Raw genomic sequence first — 26,936 nt, forward strand, 5'->3', positions numbered from 1 at the left:
GTCTGACTTCCTGTGTGTGTGGATGACTGTAATTGCACATATGACTGTGAAATGCACATATGACAAAGCATCTCTCACTATATCAGTCAAGCCATGAAGCCATTACTATTTCTTCTCGCAGGGCGTCTAGGACTGCAATGGTAATTGTATGATCTAAATTAATTCAAATAATTTTTAAATTTATTTTTTATTTAATTTAAAATAATTAATTTAAATTATACAGTAATTTTTTAACCAAATTATATATATTACTGATCAATAGAATTGAGAATCTCCTACCAACAAAATTAATTACTAATTGATTAATAATATATAATCTAACTTAAAAATTAATAAATAATTTAAATTATTCATTATGAGTCGTACTTGTTTTCAGTTGAAAATAGGATTACTGTATGCCCGACAGAGTGACGGAGTGGTTGTCACCGAGTGCCATCCCCTCTATCTAATTTCTCTAATACAGTTGGTCATTCATTCCCACATGTATTTCTGATTTCTAAGACTACATCAAATATCATAATAAAAATAAAATAAAAAAGGAAAAGTATAAAGCAGAATTGTACAAAAAGTCAAAGACAAACAAATTTCAAGTTCTTTTACTGAAAAGAGGAAACCAAGCCAATGCCTGCCAGATAATCCTTGCATTCAGATTTAAGAGCATCTACAGACACTCAGCAAGACATTGGAAGCATCTTAAATTGAGCATTTTAAGGATAAACAAAACACAGCTTATACTTGGATCAACCAGAATATCAAGGTGGATCATCTGTTGCAGACCAGATCCAAATCATAGCAGATTTTCCAGGAAAATTACACTCATTATGTCATTTGTTCAAGATCTTTTCTTAAAAGGAAACTACTTTACCAAAGCAGAACACCAGGAAGTTCAGCAGACCTACTTCTTTATTGCTATTCCTTCATTTATACATTCTGATATTGAACCAGTAAAAAACCTAACAATGATATAAATACTCAATCATGCAACAATTTTCAAAAATTACAAAAACCAGGGAATAAAATAAATTAGCATAAACTAAAAACATGAAAAACTACCATCAAGATGGGTGCACAGGTCTCGTATTCATCTTAGATAACATAGCAGTAGATTTCCATCAGAAAATAATGCTGAGAGTAAAGTATTTCCTCCAAAACTTAATCCTGATCTAGACACTTATGCCCATTTGAAAATAATGTTAGTTCGAAATGAAATATACGAGCAAAACTATCATCTATAAAGGATGTAGGCATGTATTGTATCAAAGTCACTCATGATACATAAAATTTACAGTAGCATTCCGCGTCAATTCATTATCAGTAAATAAGAATGCTATTCAATGGTGTTCCAGCTAGCTAGCTTCTCTTTCCATCAATGATGGAGATGGTGGAGTTGTAATCTCATCCTTGCCTCCTGTGGAAGACTCTTGTTTTACCTTAGAAAGTTGCCTATCAGGATTACAATACACATTTGAAACTCCTCCTGGACTTGGAGAATTTGCTGTCAGAGTCTTGGATGGGTTACAGTTGTTGCCAAGTGGAGAACTTGGGCTAGAAGCATCTTCAGAAGGTGAAGGCTGCAGATGATTACTGTTGTCCATGTCTTTACTGTAAAAATTACCTACCACAATAGAATAAGAATTCCCGGTTCGAACTTCCTGAGCTAGAGAGCACCAACAGCAACATAGCCACAGTGTGCAATCAGAAACTGTTGGTTCACCAAAACAGAAGGTATAAGTTGGCAAATTAAATCTCTTTCTCATTTGAATCCTCCAGAAGCCACCATATAGCAAACCAAATGCACACAGTATAATACCAGTAAGTCCTAAAGCTTCCTGGATCGTCTCATTATCAATATTAATGGCAGCCAAGTTGAAAATCCAGAAAGGAGCCATACAAAAGAGGAGAAAGGTTGCAATATGAACATACATATTCCCAAATCCAAGCCTCTCCATATTCCATCCGGAGACACAAAAACTACAGAAAAGTGATAAATATGCTAGAGAGATTTCATCCCAAATATCAAGAATCCCTCCACTCCATTGTGGCCTAGTCTCAACATTGCCTTGTTCATCTGTTTTCGCAAAGGAAAATTTCTTTTCCAACGATTTTGTTCGTAACTGCTCTGGCATTTTACTCTCACCAGCAGCAATTTGAATCTGTGCTTCTTCATCCATTTCCGAATAATCCCTCCCAAGGGGACTAATAATGGTGTATACCCCAGCAACTGCAGGAGCAGCTATTGCAAAAGATACACATATTGCAACCCCAATGGCGGGTCGATCAGATCTCTTGTATCCCAAATTTAGACCACAAAGTGCATATTGAGCAAAACAATTCACATGGAGAAGAAGAACAACCACCATCATGTGTGCCCATTCATGGGGCTTGTAGGTCCCATTCTTGCAGTAAATATTTCTGAGTTTCGCAATGTCCTCCGGTTTCCACCTACACAGAAGTACAAGGTGGTAAACTCGCTTCGGATGTTGGTAAAGACACATAAGAGTAAACAATGCATTGAGTATTTGATTATTTACTTCAAACCATGCATCTCTCTGTGATTTTTTTGGCAGTACAGCATTTAACATTCCGGTCATGACTAGGAACAGAATTGCACCTGAAATAGCAACACAAATGATCCACGCTAGGAGGGCCAAATTCATTGGATCCCAGATCCATTCTCTGCTCATTTTCATTAGAGAATTCCAATCAATCTTCTGACCAAAAACCCCATTGATGCGTTCAACAAAACCATGGCAACTTGAAGAAGTTGCTACGGAGCGTGACATCTCATCTCTATCCCGAGCCAATCTCTTGAATTTGGCAGTTGCAGAGCCAAACTTAAGGAAATTTATTCTATTGGGAAGGGCAGCCAACTTGTCTTGAAGCTTCCCTCGAGGATTTGCATTGCTCAAGAGGGTCCCTCTAGATGCTGAAACGTTGGCAGGTTTTTGAGTCTGGGATTTAGCAGCATTAGAGTCATCGGTTTCCCCTTTTTGATTTCCATTATCAACCGAATCCATTCTCTCACTCAAATTGAAGTTTGTCAAGCAATATTACAGGGATGTCATCAGAATTGACATCTTACGAATGTGCGGAAGTAGTCCAAATGCAATTTCATTGAAACCTATATAAGACAAGCAATATCTTTCATTAATCAAACTCAAATGGATAGAAACAAGGTATGTGTCAAAAATCATAAAACAATACCAGAACATGCTATATAGAAGCATTCCAGAATTCCCAGATAACAAAATAAACTAATAGAAAAAACTTTTTCAACATTAACTAATAATTAAAACTCAAGTCATTTATCTACCCAAGCAATGGGAAAAGAAACAGTCATTTAAAACCCAGAATCTGACCTTAAAGATATAATCTTTATATGAAGAGGGCATTTAAGAGAGAAAAAGAGAGAGAGAGAGTAAGTGACAGGGGAAGATGAAGAACAAATAAGAGAGAATCAACCCAAGAAATAATAGGAGAGAATGAGAAACCAAATGTAAAAGAGAAGTAAAAGCTTAACAAATACCTCTGGATTGAGAGAGAAACATGAGAGAGGGAGAGGCTGAACAAGTGTTGATCTGTAGGGCTATTTTGCCTCCGAGAAAGATGAGTTAGTTCAGTATTCCGCATACTTAGCTCAGCATGTGTTGTAGGATCCTAAGACGAGGAGGAGTTTCCTTCAAAAGACAAGTGGGGTAGGCAAGGATAAGGTGAGGAGGCCTTTTTGGACCGCGGAGGGAGTCTAAACGTTGTCGTACTACCCAGCCTTTTCCTTCTTTTTATCTATGTAGTATTTTTATGGCGATGAAATATAAAATTTTAAATAATTTAATTTAATATTTATATTTATATATAATTTTAACCAATTTTTAAATTAAAAAAATAAATAAAACAATTATTAAATATATAATACATAATTTTTAACAGTAATAGATATTTACTGTTGAAGTTAATGACTATATAGTTTAATAATTAGTTTATTATTATTTTTAAAATTAAATATATTAATTAATTATAATTAAGTATAGAATAATATTTTTTTTTGAAATTGAATAATATTATTTATATATATAATTAGTTTATATTTAAAAAAAATTATATTTAATATATCATTTAAATTCTTATATTTTAATTTAATTAAATATATATTTAAATATAAATATTAAATTAATTTATTTAAAATTTAAAATTTAAAATTAAAATGAAAAATATGTAAAATTTGCTGCTTTTTTCGGTCCATTGACTTTTTCTTATTTGTAAACGAAGGAAACAAACTACAAAAGCTGAAGTGGGAATCTCTGTCAGATGTCATTATCATGTCTGCTCACGTGTGCTGAACGACATTAAACAAAAGCTTTACTTTGCAAGACAGTTTTTATTATTATATTTTTATTTTGACCGAAAACATGAAAATCCGTTTATGAATCATTCAGGATGAAAATAAATAATTACAATATTTTTTGACAAAAAATCATTATAAGCTATCTATTTTACATTCTAAACTTTAATGTGTGTTATTTATTTGTTTTGTAGTTATATGACTAATTTTTTATGATTATAAATAAATATTTTTAGATAAAAAATTAATTTGAATGATAGAAATGTTAAATTTTGGATAAAGAAAATCAGTCCATATTATTAAAAATCTAAATTGTTATGAAAATTTTTAAATGAACCATATCCATCTTGAATTAAATTAATTTTAAGGTAAAAATATATATTTCTTACTAATTTGATTTGGATTTGATTCCCACCTCCTCTCAAGTTTGTGTGGGACTGGGAACCCAATATTTCATTTAAAAAGGAAAATCCCAATCACAAGTTCACATGTCCAGAATTGCACGGCGACACATTCTGATTAAAACCTCAACCAACAAACATTTAGTGACAGAAAAGTGTAAATGATTGTAACTTAACACAGATAATACAAATGCAATCATCGGCCAAAAACCATAAGAACAAGAGGTTGAAAATTGTAATTTATGTAAGGTCGTCCTCCTCCATTTCCTTAGCCTTCAGCTTCTCTTTCACCCTCAACAGAAGGGTTGTCTTCCAGGAATCCTGTATAGATACACCAACAAAATATATTCAGCAAATTGACATTATATAGAATGTTATCAAAGAAGCATGAGGATTCACTGCAGAAGCAAATATGGGTTTAACCAATGATGGCTTCACTTCCCAATATGAGCAAAAGTATAGCTTTAATCTCAAGTCAAATAACGATACATACCGTACCTCAATGAAGTACAATAGAATCGTTAAATATGAAATACAAAAATTGCAAATCATTTCTTTTCTGATTTAAACACAAACATGTTTAGCCTACTGCCTAAACTAGCTCGGTTTATATCTTCAAAATTTTATCTGATAGGACTACTGTTATGTTCCTGGGTTATGGAATAGATATATGAAATTTACCAATGGGGTCATGCTGTCAAATTCCTTGACAACATCAGTAAACTTTGCAACATCTTCCTCATCAATGGCAGCAGCAATATCCTGCCAAGACAAAAAACGGATTTTCTTGTAAGCATCCTATCATCAAAGACAAGGAAAGAGAAAAAGGATGCAAGACGAGGATGGGAAATCAAGGTTGATAGCATCTATAAGGAGGCAGATCAACACTTCATTCAGTTCGACATTTTGTTTCCTAAAAACTAATTTTAACAATTTAGATAACATTTCAAAGCAACTGTAATAATAAAAAAAAATTGTACTTGCAAATATACAAGTTTTGCATCATGTAGAAAAAGTAAAGGACAAATTATACATACTGATTTTCCCCTGATTTTTTTCTTTTTTTTTGGCTTTTCTATAACCTGCTTTATACTGTTTAATCACCGGTCCCCTTTTGCTGGCATTGCATTGAAAATGTCAAGAGAAAAAATGAAGAGCAACTTTAACAAAGCTAAACAAATGGAGCCTAAGGGTTTTTACATATATAAAGAACAGCAAAAGAAATGAAAAGCAATTTTTTTTTTGCATAGGAAAGTATAAGAGTAGCAGAACAAATAAATATGAAGTTTTCCATATTATACATAACTTACCGCTAGGAGTCTGTATTCTCGACTTCCTGAAAAAGTTGGATCCATATCCTGCAACAGCAAGTTCAACATTTATTCATGTTGACTAACCAAGAGATAAGAACATCAATAAGGCAAATCACAGCCATGCCCGTTACCTGATATCGCTCTAATGCATTGGTTATAGAAACAACATCGCCTTTGCAGAGGTGGCAAATGCCAGCATTGAGAAGATGACCTTTAACACCATACTTAAGCAAATTAACACTGAGTGAGTGACGGGCTATCTCTTCATAAATCTCAATTGCCTTCTGGTATCTGAAATAATATCACGAAAGAATTATTCAAAAATCTTAAAGAAACTCATAAATTCACTATTAACAGTTGCATCAATGAAAGACCATTTTAATGCCCAATCCAGCTAAATAAATGAACCAGAGAATTAGCTTTTTTTTTTTTACTTGCATTCTTGTGCTATGTTCACACTATTGTGCAAGTGAAATAGGCATCATACTATTTTCGATATATGCTTAACTATCCTAAATTAAAATGGCCACAAACAGAATCAGAGTAAAAGAAATTAACAATGTTACTAAACATATACATCGCATGCATTGGATGTATCATAGTTCAGATAACTGAAAGTATCAAGTCCATCTCAAATTTCTCATGTTTAGAGAACCTTTCAATGTTAATGTCCCTGTCCGCATCTTTCTGATAACGCTTGTACATAAACAAGCTATTTGCATGTTGCACATAACAAAATGCCTAATTTTTCAAAATGCATGCACAAAAGAAAATCACAGCCACTTCATGAAAGTGTGTTAAAAACATAGCAGTAAGCTAGCAGCATATCATGGTTAATTTACATAAATAGCATTCGGACATGTAGTAGGTAGTAACACACATCCACGTTGATGCAATCTGTTAATTAGTAAGAATGAAATATTAATTCATGCCAAGCAACCTACTGCAGCAACATCCCATTTGGATATAACCAGAAGATAGGAATCTATATGAAGAATGCATGTAACGGAAGGACATTTAAGCAACATAATTGCAAGCTGAAAAAAGCAGATGTCCTTACTGCTCTAGTTGGGCAGCAAATTGGGCTACTTTCTGCTTGCATTGGTTGGCAGAAGTTGTTACTTCTTCACCTTGGAAGAAATCAGCTGCCTTTTCATAAAAGTCAATAGCTTTCTCAATATTTGCTTCTGATTCATATAATTCAGCGATTTCCTGCAAAGTAAATCACAATCCCAAGTCATTTATATATTTTGGAATACTATAATTTAACCCTTTAAAAGTACCTTAGATAAGTATAAATGCCAAGAATGTCCCAGCAAAAAGGTCCAGGAGATTTAACATCATTACAAATAACCACAAGAACAAATCTAAACAATAAGATCAAGTTAGCAGCACACTATGTGCAAATTGACGATTTTTTTAATAATCATCTCAAAATAAAGTCAGTTGCTGACAAACAAATTTTATTAATAACAGCATACCTTGTAATATCTTGCAGCCATACTGATTCTTCCTATATCGCAAAATAAATCTACTGCTTGACATAAGCAAGATATTGCCTCTGCATAAGAAGAAACTCCAGAGGCTTAGATGCAAAGAGGTATCGGGGAGGGCAGATTTGACCATTTTGTTACCACCCTGTTAAACTTCATGTCTTTGCAATAATATTCTTACAATACTGTTCCTAAACAAATGCCAAGTGCATATAAAATGGATACTAACTGCCAAACAAGAGACGAACCACATCCCAGAACAATGGACCAACATATCAGACAACCCCTTTCTGCTTTATTTCTAATTCAACAACAGCACTTTAAGAAACACCCATGTCGATTTGGATATGAATTCAATGCATAATTTCCCATTTAAAAAGAAAAAAAAGAGTTCCATCATGCCTGTAGTTCAAAATATAGTAAAATAACCTATGGGACTATGTCTATGGCATAAAACATAATGAGGGCTAAGTATCACTGCACACCATTTGTAGATGTTTTCTTATAACAGTGAGCAGCATCAACATAAGCTTGAGCAGCTTCATGTTTACTATCCAACTGCAAACATAAGATGGCGCGGTCATTTAACTCTATTAAACAATACCACATTAGAAAGATAAACTCAATGCTTAATTCCACCATGAAAAGCGCTCACCCTCAAATGGCAGTTAGCCAACTTGACATAAGTTGATCCAGCTTTATCCCCTGAAATATCATAAGAAGGATGTCAGCATACAAATACAAAAATATGGAACCTGATGTTAGTAAATCTAGCTCAAAGAGAAAGCAAACTAAATGGACTAATAAGGTTATGGACTCGGGCTCTGCACCTAAACTTCTGAGGTGCAAGAGCCCAAGACCATTTAAACCCCACATTGGAATCACGTACTCACAATATGGGATCCCATTTTTCATACTTTGCCCAATTATGATCATTAAAAAAAGTTACAATAATCACAGCAATCAACGGTGTATTCTAGAAAATCAAACAAATTCCAAAGGGAAAAGATATGCATAACATACTGAAATATTATAATTCAGCCCAACTCATTTAGTAATTGGCCGGATTTTTCATTTTATGGAATAAACCCATTCATCAAAGTTTCACAAAGCCATCGACTACATAAAAAACACCCGATGAACTTATATCTCTTAAATTGCACCTAATCAGCATTGATAATAATCAAACACCAAAGGAGGATCTTACAATAACTTCTTTCGTACATGAGAATACAACAGACTTCTAGAACAATCCATGCAAACCTTTCTACAAAGGATTAAAGGGAAAAAACCCCTAAATTGAAAGAACATCCTACTACACACTAATTACTTCTTATCCTTCTAGAAATTGCGATAAAAAAAAAATCCGTTCTCCTCAGCTGTCATCTCCAATTCCTCACATCGTAAAGAAATTGCAAAAAGTATAAAACGTGATCGCATCATTCCAATCGGAGCCAGAACAAAAGGCAGCAATAACTCCATAAGCCAACAGGAGAAAAAAAATAATGAAATGACATCCCATTACATTAATGGTTTCATTTCATTTACTTCCGATCAAATACTTTCTCGGAAAACAAACAGAAAAGCTAAGGAAAAAAAAATAGTTACATGATTTGGCAAGCTTGAAGGAATTGGCAGCTTTTTCAAAGAGATCAGCGGCATCTTCAAATTTGGAGCCAAATAAGCCCCAACCGCTAAGCTTCTTATCAGCTTTCTTCTCGAATTCCTCTCCTCGAGCCATCTGATCTCCCATTTTCAGAACCTTTTCTGTTTTTCAATTATCGGTGAATGTGGAATTCGGAATGGAGACTGTTCTAAGCTAAGCAAAAGAAATAAGAAGATGGAGAAGGAAATGAATTCGTCGTTGCGTGAAGGGGTCCAAAGGAAGGAAAGAAATACCGTTCTGTCTTTTTTACTTTTACCTTGAAAAAGTAGAAATGGTTTATCGCGTTCTGGTCTGATTCAGGCTGATTCCGGTTTTTGTTTGTTAACGAAGCTGGCGGGCCGATGAATCGGACTTTGGTCTTCTTTGGGCTCATTATAATTTAGGTCCAAAGTACATAAGAGCATGAAATTGAGTGGGCTGAGATTGGAATCGGGCCTGACAATGACAAGTTTACTTTCACCCTTGGCATTGCTATTGGATCTGTTGACGAGAAAAACGGGTTTTCAAATATATTAATTAAAAAATATTTAAAAAATTAATTGAAAATTTAACATATTTTAATTATAAAATTATCAAAATAACAATACTCATGATTTTTTAAATAGAAAATATTAAAGTGATCAGAACCCATCTAGGTCAACAGACTAACTTTATAAAATTAATTTTTTTATGTGAATTTTTTTTTTTCCTTCAGCTGTTCAACTATCATGTTTTGGTTGGCATGTGATGCAAATGTGCAAAGAAATTTAATTAAGAAAAAGGTGTTAAATTAAAATTTAAAAAAAATCATTAATTAAATCCTTACCTTCCAATCCAAAAATGTTTTCATTATGATGGGTGCCAACTCCCATCTGTTTTTTTATTAATAAAAAGTGGATAATGCTCAATAATTTTAATTATATTTTATATACATTATCCACTGGCAAATCATTTATTCCATTATAATTATTTAGAACTGATGAGGCTGCTATATTATTCAGCATTTTTCATTCTAATGTCTACATGAGCTTAGCATTACTGTAAACAACATGACTGCAAATTCTACTTCTCCAAAAACACAGATGAAGCAGGCTAAAAACGACACTGGATTGCTCGTTCCACTCCTATCTGAAGTTGAGTCTTCAGAAAATCAAATCACTAATGGTGCATCAATTTCTGGAGCAGTGCTCAACATATCAACAACCATGATAGGTGCTGGAATCATGTCACTTCCAGCAACAATCAAGGTGCTAGGGATAATTCCTGGGTTCATAGTTCTCCTTGGAGTTGCATTTTTTGTGGAGATAACTGTGGAGTTTATGCTAAGGTTCACACAATCAGGCCAGGCCAATACCTATGCTGGACTTGTGGGGGAATCCTTTGGTACTTTAGGATCTATTGGAGTGCAAATTTGTGTCATCATCACCAATCTTGGTTGTCTTATCATCTATTTGATTATAATTGGTAAGTTCCCTTGCCTTTGGTTTTACAATTTCTTGTTCTGTAGGTTGAATTTACAAGTTCCACAGATATCCACAAACACCCACTTCTCAATTATGGAGAGTCAATTTCAAATTTTTGCTTCTTCTGGGGTTTTAGGGTTATCAATGATATTATTCAAGGGTTGTCAAATTCTTTATTGGCTGTGAATTCTTTGATTGTGGACTGTTCCCTTCTGCAGAAATTGTTTTTTTTTTTTTTTTTTTTGCGGAGTCCTCAGCGGCAGATTTCATGTTTGATTATTTGTTTCTGCATATCAGGAAGCAAATGTTTGAGTAGTTCACCCTTTCTTGCACCTCAGCCACTGTTGATAGAACAATAATCTGAGTTTGCCGGCCTTAAAATTTGAATGATTTGATCAATTCTTTGCATTCAAATGATTGGCTTGAAACACTTTTTCTAACAAAATTCCAGACATTGTTTGATGAATTTTGTACTGTTCTCCTAGGGGATGTCCTGTGTGGGAATCAATCTGGTGAAACCTTGCACATTGGCGTTCTACAAGAATGGTTTGGCATCCACTGGTGGAACTCGCGGACCTATGCCCTTCTATTCCTTGTGGTCATTGTGATGCTTCCCCTGGTCTTATTGCGCCGAGTAGGTGAGCCTTGTATTGATTTTGACAGAAAGGGAAATGGTGGAATTCATCACTATATGTTATAGTTTCGTCATTGAATTTTGCCTGTTTCTTACAGATTCCCTAAAGTTCACTTCAGGAATCTCCATTCTCCTTGCAATAGTGTTCGTAGCCACAAGTTCAGCAATGGCAGTTTATGCAATGTGGCAAGGGAAGACTCAGAAAATAAGACTATTCCCAGATTTTGCCAATCAAGTCTCCACGTTTGATCTTTTCACCACAATCCCAGTCTTTGTAACTAGTTTTGGATTGCATGTTAATGGTAATCATTGAGGGCTTCAATTTGCTAATGCTAGGAAATTAGTGAATCTTCTTATATACTAATTAACTTGGTTTGATGCAGTGCACCCCATTAGATCAGAACTTGGAAAACCTTCTGATATGAACTCAGCTGTCAGGATTTCCCTCATCATAAGCACTGTAATTTACTTTGCAATTGGTTTCTTTGGCTACTTGCTGTTTGGTGACTCTGTCATGCCTGACATTCTAGTGAACTTTGATCAAAATTCTGATACTCCTATGGGCCAATTACTGAATGATTTCGTCCGGTTAAGCTATGCAATCCACCTGGTTTTTGTATATCCTGTGATGAGCTTCTCATTGAGGGCTAACATAGATGAACTGCTCTTTCCCAAGAGGCCTATATTAGCCATGGACACCGCAAGATTTGTGTCTTTAACTTGTGTTCTATTGGCTGTTTCTTATATAGTAGCTGTAGCCATACCAAATATATGGTATTTTTTCCAGTTCTTGGGATCAACAACTGTTGTTTTTCTCTCATTTATTTTTCCAGGCTTGATTATTCTTAGGTAATAATACTTCTGATTCCTAATTTCTTATGCCTTTTGTTAAATCTTTGCCAACTACTAATAAGCTTTGATGATCTTTTTTTCTGAAAAATCATCTCACAGGGATATTCATGGCATTTCTACAACAAGGGATAAGATCATGGCAGTGTTAGTGATTATCCTTGCTGGGGTAACCAGCTTCATAGCCATATATACAAACCTACAAAGTTCCAAGAGCAACAAATGATTGTTATTTTTTTTTACTTTTCTTTTCCTTCAACTACATCTCTTGCAAGAGGAACAGGTGAATTTTCTTTACACCATATATATTGAATCTGAAACTAATTTCGATGGTGGTGAATTGAGAATAAAACATATATTAATTTTTATATATTAATGGTTATATTCTAAGTATAGTTATTATAGTGAATTGCATTACAAAATTTAATGATGTATTGTAATAATTGATTATATATAAATATTTTTTCTGGGCAGATAAGAATTTTTCATATGCGTCCTTTGCATTGGAAGATTCTCAAGACTCCTTATAGTGCTACATCTATAACATCATTTGTTTGCAAGGCACTAGAACTATTTTGGAGTGGTTTAGAAGACAAAAGGACCAGAAAAGGGTGGTGATATGCCATCTTTGATCGTCGTGTCTCATTATGAGTAAGAGTAGAGAGACTTCAACTTTATATGGAATGAATTTTATAACATTTAAATTAAATATTTGTATGTAAATTTATACAAAAATTTGATAATGTAAGAATTAATCTCAATATAATATTTAAATAAGTTGTTATTAAACTCGTTTTTAATACAGTATGGAGCTTATTTTATAAACTTTCACATAGCATTGGATGCCGTGGGCTATGCTAATTGTTGACCTCTTTGATTTTATTAATAATGAAAGCTAAAAAAACTCAAATGAATTATTATGAATAAAATCATGTCATATCATTTTAGGCATGATAAAGGAGACTAAATCAAGAATTATCAGATTTAATAAAAGATGGAAAAGGACACATTGATGATTATTTATTATTATTATATATATAAAAAATTGGGTATGGACATGATGCTGTGTCAGAAGAATGGTTGTATATATCTTCATTTTTAATATCTTTGAATATCTTTGTAGATATGTAACGTAATTGTATTATTAGCCAATACCCCCAATTTCCCTTTAATTGTTTATAAATTCTCTTTCCATCAAATTTGTTTTATTCATGTGAAAGCTAACCACCACTCTTTCATAAGTGCCTCACTTATTATTATTATTATATTTTTTAATTTGTCACTATTATATTATAATAAAAACAATTAAATTGAATTTAAAATTTTTTTTAGATTTATTATATGTAATATTAAATAAATATTTATTAAAAATAAATTTTATTATATAAAATATCACATATAAAAATAATATATAAAAATATTTTATTAAATATTTATGTTTAATATTATAAATTATGTATATATTTTTAATATTTAATGTATAAAATTTACTTATATACTTTAATCTATAATACAGTTTAAGTGGCATAAGTTAAAGGAATTCTGGCAGAATGTTGACCCATCGGATCAATATTATTATTATCATTATTAAGATTCATTGTTATTAAATTAAAAATCTATTATTTCCAAAAAAAAAAAAATCTCTTATTATTATTATCATTATCTATTTCACTCTTATTCAAATTTAAATTCGAGATAAGTTGATATGAATATCTATCTTTCTAATATATTTGTATTTTTACATTTAAAAAAAATTACATTGAGATTTAAATGAGTTATAGCAACTTTTCTTTTAATTAAAATTTCGTCAACTCCGCTTGAGAAATTTTGGCAGAGATAAAAAGGATGTGCCATTTGGTGTTTCAGCCTTCTCATCATTCTTAATAATAAATGAAAATTTAAAGTCGAATTTACATCACTCGCCCATGAAATTTTATGAAATTTATATTATTTATATAAAATTTTATATATTTATATTATGAGTTTACATAGATTCAATGAATAAATATTAATAAGAATTAAAAAATAAATAATAAAATTCAAGATAAAAAAAAATAAAAAAAGTTAAAATCGAGAACGTAGAGGAAGACATCATTTTGAAGTGAACTGGATTGGTTCAGGTTCCGTTGCTGACTTTGATTTCTAGCTTCTTAATAGCCAGTACATGGCAGCATTTTGCGTCCAAGTTCAACTGCTACACGTTTTGTGTCCATATTCGTTTTATTCTTCTCAATTATATTGCCCCACTCCAAGCTGTCCTCTTAGATTATCAAAATAATTAACCCCCACTGATCTTTCCATCTTTCATCCATTATTACCCTTCTCTTAGCCACCTGAAAAAGAATTTCATATGCAACAACCGATGGCATTTTAGTCATTGCACCACCCCACATCACATCTCCCCTTCAAAATTAAAACTTATAAATTAATGTACATTAATGACTAATTATGTACAACAATACAAACGTGTGGAAAAACGTAATTGGAGCCGGAATATTTCCTCTGGGAATGTCGCCGGCCACTGGTATAGATGTTCCGCTTCTTCCGGAGCACAAGCTGACAGAGAAGCGTGGAGCATCGGTGTCCGGAGCAGTGTTCAATGTGTCAACTACCGTAATAGGTGCAGGGATTATGTCCATACCTGCCACTCTTAAGGTGCTTGGTGTAATTCCTGCTTTTGTATTGATTGTTGTTATTGCATGGCTGGCTGACATTTCTGCGGAGTTCTTGATGAATTATACACATTCCGGCGACTCAACCACATATGCCGGCGTCATGAGGGAGGCCTTTGGGCCGGTCGGATCTTTGGCTGTGCAAATTTGTGTCATGATCACTAATCTTGGGTGCTTGATAATTTATTTGATCATTATTGGTAAGGATGAATCAATCTTAGACTAATTTTCATATCTTGTCTCAAGTTGCATGAATGCGATTTTGTGTTCTGAAGATACCGTCTAGTTGAGACAAATTTTGTTGATGGGTTCAATTTGTTAACCCTTTTTTGCTCAAATTTAGCTCATTTCAACACTCAGAAGGTCATTTATGAGACAGATCTTTCTCTATTTTCTTTCCATTTTTTTTCAGATTCTGTGATTAGAGTGGGTAATACTGGGAATCCATTTGTTTTCAGTTTTTGTTCTGTTTCACTCCTGTTATAATTAGGCTTCCTGTTTATGAATTTCAATATTTGAAGAATCAGGATTCTTGTAGTTTATATGCTTGTCCTTTGTTTTTCCTCAGGGGATGTCCTCTCAGGAAATGTTCATGAAGGGTCAGTTCACTTGGGGGTGTTGCAAGAATGGTTTGGCATTCACTGGTGGAATTCACGCGCTTTCGCACTCTTGGCCATTGTAATTTTTGTCATGCTTCCTCTAGTCTCCTTCAGGCGTTTAGGTCAGTCCACTGCAAAACCTTGTTTTGTTTCACATAGCTGTAATTGAAGTATTTGCAGTTAAATTTTTGTTTTCAACTCCATACAACAAGATCATGTACTATATTAAGTACTTGATGGGTTTTGTTTACAGAATCACTGAGGTTCAGCTCAGCTATAGCAGTTCTCCTGGCAGTAGTGTTTGTTGGGATTAGCTCAGTTTTGGCAATCTCTGCATTCATTGAAGGGAAAACAAACAGTCCCAGATTGCTGCCTCAACTTGACAATCAAGTTTCCTTCTTCGACCTTTTTACTGCTGTGCCAGTGATTGTGACAGCCTTCACCTTTCATTTCAATGGTGAGATCAGCTATTTGAAATCCTAATTCTCTTAGTTATATGCTATTCTTTGAAATGGTTTGCTTATTCTTCTGATGAATGTCTTTGATGAATGTATGTGTGCAGTTCATCCTATTGGTTTTGAGCTTGGCAAACCTTCTGATATGATATCAGCAGTAAGGATTTCACTAGTAATCTGTGCTGCCATCTACTTCTCCATAGGCATTTTCGGGTACCTTTTGTTCGGGGAATCAATCATGGCAGATATACTAGTCAATTTCGACAGAAGTTCTGATACGGCAACTGGTGCATTACTGAATGACATTGTTAGATTAAGCTATGCCTTACACCTTATGCTGGTGTTTCCTCTCTTGAACTTCTCTTTAAGAGCAAACATTGATGAATTTCTTTTCCCAAACAAGCCTCTACTGGCAAAAAGCACTACCAGATTTGTGTCACTCACTCTGATCTTACTAATCTTCACTTACCTCTTAGCAATTGCCATTCCAAATATATGGTACTTCTTTCAGTTTGTGGGATCAACCTCTGCAGTGTGTCTTGCCTTTATTTTTCCAGGTGCTATTGTGCTAAGGTACTATCTCCATCAACAATGCATCAATGCATCAAAGTTCATGCATAATCTGATTCACTTTTTTTTTTACCTCTCATGGATACAGGGATACCCACAGGATATCTACAACAAAGGATAGGATCATAGCTCAAATAATGATAATTCTGGCTGTGGTAACGAGTACAGTTGCCATATCAACAAATATATATAGCATGATGAGAAACAAGTCTTAGTTTATCTTCTCCAATTTTTCCTTGTCCAAATTTTCCGCAGTTGAGGTGCCTGTACTTGTGTGTATCCGTGGAACTTAGCAGCGAAAAATCAAGCAGATGCTTTTGCAAATTGAGTGTGTAAAATTGCAAGTTGAGCAGTTAATGAGTCTTGCTATCTACTGCAACAAAGTTCTGGATATGATTATGCACAATATCCTACAATGAGGCTACAAGGATGAACCCTCTTATGATATTGGATGAGACTCGGCTACCAATTCTATCAGTACATCACAACATTTGCAGAAGTCATCTTTGTACTTGTCTATTTCATTTCATTGCTTGAACTCCTTGTTTGGTATAAAAAACTTCACAAGAATTCAATTTTATTTCGATTCTTTTTTTAAATGAAATCATTTATGATTTTGTAAGAATTTTTTTGAATTATTTGCTTGCAAAATAAATCATTCTAAACTGAGGGGAAGTGAGTGTTTGTTTCGAAGTCTCATATCAATTACAAAGTTTAACAGCATACATATTGGAAGTCCACAGTCAAGATTATCTAGATTATTTCACATCCTTCTCACATCTAACAAGACATAGAACAACTGCAACACAGGACTGCCAATATGGACAAGTCCAGTTGCATCTTCTAATGGTTCTAATTGCAAAGCAAGTTCAATTGTTCATTTGAGCAATCTTTAATTGAAGGTTGTATTCCTTCATGGAGCTCAAAGCTCAAGTTGCGGAAGCAACAGCTGCTCTTTGCTCCAGGCTGGAACTCAAGTCGGTGATGCAAACTTATAATGTTTCTGTTCATTCTTACTGCTTAAACTTTAGCAGGCACAATTCCATATGCCACAAGGAGCCAATAACAGGCGACAATAACAATCTTCAAAACTTATTTGTCTTTCTCATGGGACAAAGTTAATGGCTCCGAAGTCCAAGCACACGCTGAAAGCACAATAACAAGCATTTCATTTGTGAGATGGCAATTAGAGTTTAACAGTGACTGAAATTCAAATATTTATGGAAATAAAATGGAGAGTCTCATTTACCTTTATACTCAGTTTGAACAATTTTCTGTATTCTCGCCACTGGCTGAAATGAAAGGACAGAATTGCAGTGAAAACAATGAAGCTGTGCATCTGAAATTATCTTGCAATCTGTAATAAAGAGTAATATTATCATAAATGATCTACATTACAGGATTTTAAATGATCCCCATTAGTGTTTCTAATCAGGACTAACATCATTTCTTTTCTTCTATTTGCTTTGATCATTAGAGATTGCTGATTTTCAAATCCACATTATTAAAACATTGCTGAAGCTGCATAAAGTAGCTCATGCAGTATAATGTGGAGGACCAAACCTAACTTGCGAAGAAAATCACCAAGAGAGCGATGTAAACTGGATTCAGAAAATTGAATTGCTGCAACAATAAATATGAACTGATTTTTTAAGTGATGGTTTAATTGACATAGAACAAGGAAGAACAAGGAACAAATCCTTAGGAAAACGAGAACATATTTTCAATTGCATTATTTCATTTAATTATCATAATCTAAAACTCCTAAACTAATAGAAAATTAGCCCTATTTATAAAGCTGACGGGCCTAATCAAATTAGGTATAGAATCCATAATGCAAATCTAATTAGAAATATTAAATAACATAAAATTAGGAAATAAAAATAACAATAAGTAAATAAATGCTAAAAATAATAAACTTTCTAAACAATCTGAATAATTAAACCCAAAATTTCCCAATTCTACAATAAATGGAATTCCTAAACTGTACAAGGATCCTTATCTTCTCATACTTCATTTAAAAGAGCATCACATGAAATCATTAACAAGTGATGGAGAGTCACAAAAATAATTAACACCTTTGGGTATAAAAAAAATGAATCACATGCAACATTTCCACATGAACTTTACCTTTTAATCTTCTAAGGCAATCCACTCTGGTGTAGACTTCAAACAGCATAAGATGATCATTTACTGATAAACAACATCCTGCAAGAAGAAAATGAATTGAATATGAGATATTTTGCATATTCCTCCCAAAATTAATCAATTATAACTCCATCTCCTCATTTTCTATTGTGAAATTATAGACTGCATAATGACAAATTAATCTATTCTTTCAGTTCAAAATAAACTAGCTTCAAGCTGAATATTAGTTGAAATCATTATTCACAAGAAAAAAAATGATCAGAACTAATATTATATAAAAGAGATTGAAATACCTGAGAATTCACATATAAAGCTTGTTCAGTGTCCACCCCAAAGAGGAGAAGAAAAAGGTGATAAATCTGCAAAAAGGTAGATACTTCAAATCTTACATTGTACAAAATATAGTGATTGAAGAGAAGAGAGGTTACCCAACCACTCTGGCAAAGCTTCCACTTGATTGAAATACACATATAGTGTGAGTTTCGGGCAGTGAGGCATTGGAGTTGATATGAAAGAGACTTTATTCTACACCATGATCCCCATGTATCTCTAGTATTTCAAAGAATGGGAGGTCTTGGATTAAATTCAGATAATGAAAGCATCCAATTCCTCTGAGAAATCAACAATACCTAATCCCTCAATTGGGTGAGGCTGCAAATATCTTCTCTGGAAAATAACTCAAATCTTGACACTGCTCCACCATCCATGTTTACTATATAAAAAAATCCTCATTTCAATATATTTTCAATTTTGATCACAACAATCAATGTATATTAAATTAATTTTTATAAAATTAAATTTTCATATTTATTATGAATAATATAAATTTATTTCCCCACAAAACATTACTTTAAAATTTTAAATAAAATATATCTAACTAAATATTTCTTTTTCTAATTTCCTAATATTTTCTCACAATAAAAAATTTACAACCAACATTTATAATTATAAATTTTTCCTACTTTAATACTATTTTAATCCCTACAATTTTGGTCACAACAACCTATTTATATTAAATTAATTTTTAAAAACTAAATTTTCATATTTATTATGAATAATATAAATTTATTTTCCCACAAAACATTACTTTAAAATTTTAAATAAAATATATCTAACTAAATATTTCTTTTTCTAATTTCCAAATATTTTCTCACAACAAAAAATTTACAACCAACATTTACAATTATAAATTTTTCCTACTTTAATACTATTTTAATCCCTACAATTTTGATCACAACAACCTATGTATATTAATTTAATTTTCAAAAAACTAATTTTTCATATTTATTATGAATAATATAAATTTATTTCCCTACAAAACATTACTTTAAAATTTTAAATAAAATATATCTAACTAAATATTTCTTTTTCTAATTTTCTAATATTTTCTCGCAACAAAAAATTTACAACCAACATTTACAATTATAAATTTTTCATACTTTAATACTATCTTAATCCCTACAATTTTGGTCACAACAACCTATTTATATTAAATTAATTTTTAAAAAACTAAATTTTCATATTTATTATGAATAATATAAATTTATTTCCCCACAAAATATTACTTTAAAATTTTAAATAAAATATATCTAACTAAATATTTCTTTTTCTAATTTCCAAATATTTTTTCACAACAAAATTTTACAACCAACATTTACAATTATAAATTTTTCCTATTTTAATACTATCTTAATCCCTACAATTTTGATTACAACAACCTATGTATATTAATTTAATTTTTAAAAAACTAATTTTTCATATTTATTATGAATAATATAAATTTATTTCCCCACAAAACATTACTTTAAAATTTTAAATAAAATACATTTAACTAAATATTTCTTTTTCTAATTTTCTAATATTTTCTCGCAACAAAAAATTTACAACCAACATTTACAATTATAAATTTTTCATACTTTAATACTATCTTAATCCCTACAATTTTGGTCACAACAACCTATTTATATTAAATTAATTTTTAAAAAACTGAATTTTCATATTTATTATGAATAATATAAATTTATTTCCCCACAAAATATTACTTTAAAATTTTAAATAAAACATATCTAACTAAATATTTCTTTTTCTATTTTCCTAATATTTTCTCACAACAAAAAATTTGCAATCAACATTTACAATTATAAATTTTTCCTACTTTAATACTATCTTAATCCCTTCAATTTTGGACACAACAACCTATGTATATTAATTTAATTTTTAAAAAACTAATTTTCCATATTTATTATGAATAATATAAATTTATTTCCCCACAAAACATTACTTTAAAATTTTAAATAAAATATATCTCATTAAATAATTTTTTTAATAATTTTTTAATATTTTTCCTACATAAAAAATTTACATTTATAAATTTTCCCTACTTTAAACTACCTTAATCCCCACAATTTTGTTCACAACAACCTATGTATATTAAATTAATTTTTAAAAAACTAAATTTTCATATTTATTATGAATAATATAAATTTATTTCCCCACAAAACATCACTTTAAAATTTTAAATAAAATATATCTCACTAAATAATTTTTTCATAATTTTCTAATAATTTCCCTACATAATAAGTTTACATTTATAAATTTTTCCTACTTTAATACTACCTTAATCTCTACAATTTTGGCCATAACAACTTATTAATATTAAATTAATTTTAAAAAAAGTAAAATTTCATATTTATTATAAATAATATAAATTTATTTCCTCACAAAATATTACTTTAAAATTTTCAATCAAATATATCTAACTAAATAATTTTTTATCCACTTCCTAATATTTTCTCTACACAAAAAATTCACAACAAAATTTACATTTATAATTTTTTCATACTTTAATCCCTACATTATTTTGTCCAAGACCCTATATATATTAAATTTCTTAAATAATTACATTTTGAGATTAATTATGAATATTATAAATTTATTTCACCACTTTTTATTTCATTAATTTTTTAAATAAAATAAATCTAACTAAATAATTTTTTCCTAATTTTCTAATGTTTTCCATATACAAAAAATTTACATCAATATTTACATTTATAAATTTTTCTCCACTTTAATACTACCTTAATTCCTACGATTTTGTTCACAACAACTTATATAAACTAAATTTTTTAAAAAACTAAATTTTCATATTTATTATGAATAATATAAATTTATTTCCCCACAAAATACCCTATTTTTTTATACATTTTTTTATTTATCCCATTATTATAAATCATAAATTTTTTTTCTCTTTTTCTTATATTACTTTTTATAATTTTAAATAATTACAACTGTGCATTTTTTACTATTAATTACATACAAACTATAAGTTTTTCAATAATATAAATATCTTACTAATTAATTAAAAGAATAAAATATACCATTTTTTTTAAATAATATTAAATTACTTACTTATATGAAAATCGATCAAAAATTTCACACGTTCACGAAGGCTGTATCAAGAATAGAAAAAACTACAAAATACAAGGGATGGGAGGCATTGGTTTGAATTCAGATAAGAGAAAGAATCCAACTCCTCCGATAAAATCCTAGATGGAATATTTTGATAGAATATATGCTACAAGAAGATGGGTAGCTTTTCTTTTCTTTTCTTTTCTTTTGGTTGCTTGAGCTTGTGTTCCACTGTTTGTATACGTCATCATTGTGTGAAATTGAAATATAAAATATTAAGCTTTGAGTTTGATAAAATATATATTTAGTTTAATTCATTAGAGTGACGAATAAATATTAAATTTTATAAACATGAAAAGTATCATATTTAATTATGGATTTCAAATGATTAATGTCATTTTAAATTAATCATTTCAAATCCACTAATAAATAAAATGGTGCAATTTGAAATTCATAATTTATTAATAATCTATGTTAAAATTAAATCTCAATAATCAATTTCAAATCTAGGTTTTTTTTTTTTTAATATTGTTTTTCACTAGCTATTATAAGGAAGGTGGACTGATTTGAGTTTGAAAATACAGAGTTTCTATTTTTATTTTTAAGAAAATTAAAAAAAAAATAATTATGAAATAAAATCAAAAGTGGAATAGATTGAAATTAATTAAATTAAAATCAGTCCAAAATGAAATCAGCATAAAGGGTGAGGATTAATTTTATGAACAAAAACCGAAAATTTGAAACTAAATTCAATAATTCTAGCATTGATGTTTTAAATTAGAAAGCACTTTTATTACTGTGTTTTTAGAGCTGTTTATATGATTATGAGATTTTGAGTTTAAAAGGTTGATGAAGTTAATTTACCGCTAAAAAAAGAAAAATATTATTTTAAATATAAAAAATTTTAATTTCTATATATGCGCGTGTGGAGTTAAAAAGGTACTTTTGGTGACCGCGGGAAAGTTTTTTACTTGTTAAAATTTGTCCCGCTAAAACAGTGGGCGCATGTTAGCAACGGGTGAAATCCACTCTTTTTTTTCTCATGTAAACTTTAATTTTGGTTTTGTTTTTTCAGGAAGAATCATGGGATTTTAATTATGTGTAAATTTTATAATTTTTTTTTAAATTATAAAAAAAGCACTATTAATTAGAAATTTATGATAGTCATATAGTAGTTTACACTTTTCTGTTTGTTTTACAGCCTTCTTATATTCTTGGTGCTTTTACCTTGCGTTTTACTTTTGATAGTTCAAGATTTAGGGGTTTTAAAAGAATTTTCAATAAATTTAAATATTCACCTATCTTGAAAACATTAATAGAGTATATCTGTATGGTATCAATGGCTTTTTTTTTATAGAGAGATGGGAAAATCTATAGATTTATGTTTGGTTTTTGCCACATTTTGTTTTTCACTGCACTCTTTATTCTTGTCTGCATGTATGCCTTAAAATTTTTTTATAAATTTTGCATCCACTATATTATTTGTTGATATAGGGATAAATTTTGGAATTACTAAGGGTGGGTACAATTCTATTATAGCTTTGGTATTAGGTATTTTAGTTTTTACATTAAAAAATATTTTAATGTATTTGAATATAAAGAGTCAAGTTGCTGCCCTTGAAAGATCTATGTATTCAAGATCCCTCTCTAGAAGGCGGCATATGTATAATTATTTTTTTTTTGTTTAACTTGACTTATTTATGATTATCATAATATTCTATATTTTATTTAGTGTATATTTTTACTTTTTTTAATAATTATTTTTTTTTTTTCAGTATGTAGACCGGAGGTCTTTCAAGAATGAATTGCAGATTTATTACCTTTTTAATTAAACTTTCTTACCAAACAAACATTCATTTCAAATCTCCATAGTCAAAATCCAGTAGAGAGATATTATATTATCTATGTTTTTGGTGCTTGAAGGGTGAGTATAGTCTACTGTAGATGATCTTCTTCTTCATTAAAAGTGTTTGAATCTTTTCATTTTGCTACTTTAATCCCTACATTATTTTGTCCAAGACCCTATATATATTAAATTTCTTAAATAATTACATTTTGAGATTAATTATGAATATTATAAATTTATTTCACCACTTTTTATTTCATTAATTTTTTAAATAAAATAAATCTAACTAAATAATTTTTTCCTAATTTTCTAATGTTTTCCATATACAAAAAATTTACATCAATATTTACATTTATAAATTTTTCTCCACTTTAATACTACCTTAATTCCTACGATTTTGTTCACAACAACTTATATAAATTAAATTTTTTAAAAAACTAAATTTTCATATATATTATGAATAATATAAATTTATTTCCCCACAAAATACCCTATTTTTTTATACATTTTTTTATTTATCCCATTATTATAAATCATAAAGTTTTTTTGTCTTTTTCTTATATTAATTTTTATAATTTTAAATAATTACAACTGTGCATTTTTTACTATTAATTACATACAAACTATAATTTTTTCAATAATATAAATATCTTACTAATTAATTAAAAAAATAAAATATACCATTTTTTTTAAATAATATTAAATTACTTACTTATATGAAAATCGATCAAAAATTTCACACGTTCACGAAGGCTGTATCAAGAATAGAAAAAACTACAAAATACAAGGGATGGGAGGCATTGGTTTGAATTCAGATAAGAGAAAGAATCCAACTCCTCCGATAAAATCCTAGATAGAATATTTTGATAGAATATATGTTACAAGAAGATGGGTAGCTTTTCTTTTCTTTTCTTTTCTTTTGGTTGCTTGAGCTTGTGTTCCACTGTTTGTATACGTCATCATTGTGTTTGGATAAGAGAAATTGAAATATAAGATATTAAGCTTTGAGTTTGATAAAATATATATTTGGTTTAATTTATTAGAGTGACGAATAAATATTAAATTTTATAAACATGAAAAGTATCATATTTAATTATGGATTTCAAATGATTAATGTCATTTTAAATTAATCATTTCAAATCCACTAATAAATAAAATGGTGCAATTTGAAATTCATAATTTATTAATAATCTATGTTAAAATTAAATCTCAATAATCAATTTCAAATCTAGGTTTTTTTTTTTTTAATATTGTTTTTCACTAGCTATTATAAGGATGGTGGACTGATTTGAGTTTGAAAATACAGAGTTTCTATTTTTATTTTTAAGAAAATTAAAAAAAAAAATAATTATGAAATAAAATCAAAAGTGGAATAGATTGAAATTAATTAAATTAAAATCAGTCCAAAATAAAATCAGGATAAAGGGTGAGGATTAATTTTATGAACAAAAACCGAAAATTTGAAACTAAATTCAATAATTCTAGCATTGATGTTTTAAATTAGAAAGCACTTTTACTACTGTGTTTTTAGAGCTGTTTATATGATTATGAGATTTTGAGTTTAAAAGGTTGATGAAGTTAATTTACCGCTAAAAAAAGAAAAATATTATTTTAAATATAAAAAATTTTAATTTCTATATATGCGCGTGTGGAGTTAAAAAGGTACTTTTGGTGACCGCGGGAAAGTTTTTTACTTGTTAAAATTTGTCCCGCTAAAACAGTGGGCGCATGTTAGCAACGGGTGAAATCCACTCTTTTTTTTCTCATGTAAACTTTAATTTTGGTTTTGTTTTTTCAGGAAGAATCATGGGATTTTAATTATGTGTAAATTTTATAATTTTTTTTTTAAATTATAAAAAAAGCACTATTAATTAGAAATTTATGATAGTCATATAGTAGTTTACACTTTTCTGTTTGTTTTATAGCCTTCTTATATTCTTGGTGCTTTTACCTTACTTTTTACTTTTGATAGTTCAAGATTTAGAGGTTTTAAAAGAATTTTTAATAAATTTAAATATCCACCTATCTTGAAAACATTAATAGAGTATATCTGTATGGTATCAATGGCTTTTTTTTATAGAGAGATGGGAAAATCTATAGATTTATGTTTAGTTTTTGCAACATTTTGTTTTTCACTGCACTCTTTATTCTTGTCTGCATGTATGCCTCAAAATGTTTTTATAAATTTTGCATTCACTATATTATTTGTTCATATAGGGATAAGTTTTGGAATTACTAAGGGTGGGTACAATTCTATTATAGCTTTGGTATTAGGTATTTTAGTTTTTACATTAAAAAATATTTTAATGTATTTGAATATAAAGAGTCAAGTTGCTGCCCTTGAAAGATCTATGTATTCAAGATCCCTTTCTAGAAGGCGGCATAGGTATAGTTATTTTTTTTTTGTTTAACTTGACTTATTTATGATTATCATATTATTCTATATTTTATTTAGTGTATATTTTTACTTTTTTTAATTATTATTATTTTTTTATTTTCAGTATGTAGACCGGAGGTCTTTCAAGAATGAATTGCAGATTTATTACCTTTTTAATTAAACTTTCTTACCAAACAAACATTCATTTCAAATCTCCATAGTCAAAATCCAGTAGAGAGATATTATATTATCTATGTTTTTGGTGCTTGAAGGGTGAGTATAGTCTACTGTAGATGATCTTCTTCTTCATTAAAAGTGTTTGAATCTTTTCATTTTGCTACTTTAATCCCTACATTGTTTTGTCCAAGACCCTATATATATTAAATTTCTTAAATAATTACATTTTGAGATTAATTATGAATATTATAAATTTATTTCACCACTTTTTATTTCATTAATTTTTTAAATAAAATAAATCTAACTAAATAATTTTTTCCTAATTTTCTAATGTTTTCCATATACAAAAAATTTACATCAATATTTACATTTATAAATTTTTCTCCACTTTAATACTACCTTAATTCCTACGATTTTGTTCACAACAACTTATATAAATTAAATTTTTTAAAAAACTAAATTTTCATATTTATTATGAATAATATAAATTTATTTCCCCACAAAATACCCTATTTTTTTATACATTTTTTTATTTATCCCATTATTA

At 29.9% G+C, this 26,936-nt stretch overlaps 4 protein-coding genes and 1 long non-coding RNA gene across 7 annotated transcripts; 2 read left to right on the plus strand and 3 right to left on the minus strand.

Moving 5' to 3' along the window:
- Window positions 1–1,089: 1,089 nt before the first annotated feature.
- LOC110619128 lies at window positions 1,090–3,750 on the minus strand. 2 transcript variants are annotated; one of them, XM_021762379.2, is made up of 2 exons: window positions 3,527–3,750; window positions 1,090–3,121 (listed from the first exon to the last, which is right to left on the minus strand). In XM_021762379.2, exon 2 carries the CDS (start codon window positions 3,015–3,017, stop codon window positions 1,347–1,349), a length of 1,671 nt encoding a protein of 556 aa, XP_021618071.1. In that variant the 5' UTR covers window positions 3,018–3,121; window positions 3,527–3,750; the 3' UTR covers window positions 1,090–1,346. The 2 variants fall into 2 exon arrangements, with proteins under 2 accessions (XP_021618071.1, XP_021618072.1); XM_021762380.2 differs by lacking the exon at window positions 3,527–3,750 and having other exon boundaries at window positions 1,090–2,442; window positions 2,612–2,822.
- Window positions 3,751–4,828: 1,078 nt separating this feature from the next.
- LOC110618469 (alpha-soluble NSF attachment protein 2) lies at window positions 4,829–9,477 on the minus strand. Its single transcript, XM_021761603.2, has 9 exons — window positions 9,155–9,477; window positions 8,202–8,251; window positions 8,032–8,104; window positions 7,535–7,614; window positions 7,114–7,265; window positions 6,185–6,344; window positions 6,051–6,098; window positions 5,422–5,502; window positions 4,829–5,061 (listed from the first exon to the last, which is right to left on the minus strand). The coding sequence occupies exons 1-9, from the start codon at window positions 9,297–9,299 to the stop codon at window positions 4,981–4,983; spliced, it is 870 nt and encodes a 289-aa protein (XP_021617295.1). The 5' UTR covers window positions 9,300–9,477; the 3' UTR covers window positions 4,829–4,980.
- Window positions 9,478–10,164: 687 nt separating this feature from the next.
- LOC110618509 (amino acid transporter AVT6C) lies at window positions 10,165–12,940 on the plus strand. 2 transcript variants are annotated; one of them, XR_002488509.2, is made up of 6 exons: window positions 10,165–10,655; window positions 11,140–11,292; window positions 11,387–11,590; window positions 11,672–12,137; window positions 12,240–12,420; window positions 12,612–12,940. XR_002488509.2 is itself a non-coding variant. In XM_021761651.2 (5 exons), the coding sequence occupies exons 1-5, from the start codon at window positions 10,241–10,243 to the stop codon at window positions 12,361–12,363; spliced, it is 1,362 nt and encodes a 453-aa protein (XP_021617343.1). In that variant the 5' UTR covers window positions 10,165–10,240; the 3' UTR covers window positions 12,364–12,507. The 2 variants fall into 2 exon arrangements, 1 of the variants encoding a protein (XP_021617343.1); XM_021761651.2 differs by lacking the exon at window positions 12,612–12,940 and having other exon boundaries at window positions 12,240–12,507.
- Window positions 12,941–14,570: 1,630 nt separating this feature from the next.
- Window positions 14,571–17,055, plus strand: LOC110619764 (amino acid transporter AVT6C). Its single transcript, XM_021763312.2, has 5 exons — window positions 14,571–15,009; window positions 15,378–15,530; window positions 15,662–15,865; window positions 15,971–16,436; window positions 16,522–17,055. Exons 1-5 carry the CDS (start codon window positions 14,586–14,588, stop codon window positions 16,646–16,648), a joined length of 1,374 nt encoding a protein of 457 aa, XP_021619004.1. The 5' UTR covers window positions 14,571–14,585; the 3' UTR covers window positions 16,649–17,055.
- Window positions 17,056–17,120: 65 nt separating this feature from the next.
- Window positions 17,121–19,259, minus strand: LOC110619765. Its single transcript, XR_002488709.2, has 5 exons — window positions 19,010–19,259; window positions 18,875–18,940; window positions 18,564–18,641; window positions 17,683–17,790; window positions 17,121–17,578 (listed from the first exon to the last, which is right to left on the minus strand). It is a non-coding gene; the product is annotated as an uncharacterized LOC110619765 (long non-coding RNA).
- Between the last annotated feature and the right edge of the window lie 7,677 nt (window positions 19,260–26,936).

The sequence above is a fragment of the Manihot esculenta genome, chromosome 7, assembly GCF_001659605.2.
Source record: "Manihot esculenta cultivar AM560-2 chromosome 7, M.esculenta_v8, whole genome shotgun sequence".
In the NCBI taxonomy this organism is placed as follows: domain Eukaryota; kingdom Viridiplantae; phylum Streptophyta; class Magnoliopsida; order Malpighiales; family Euphorbiaceae; genus Manihot; species Manihot esculenta.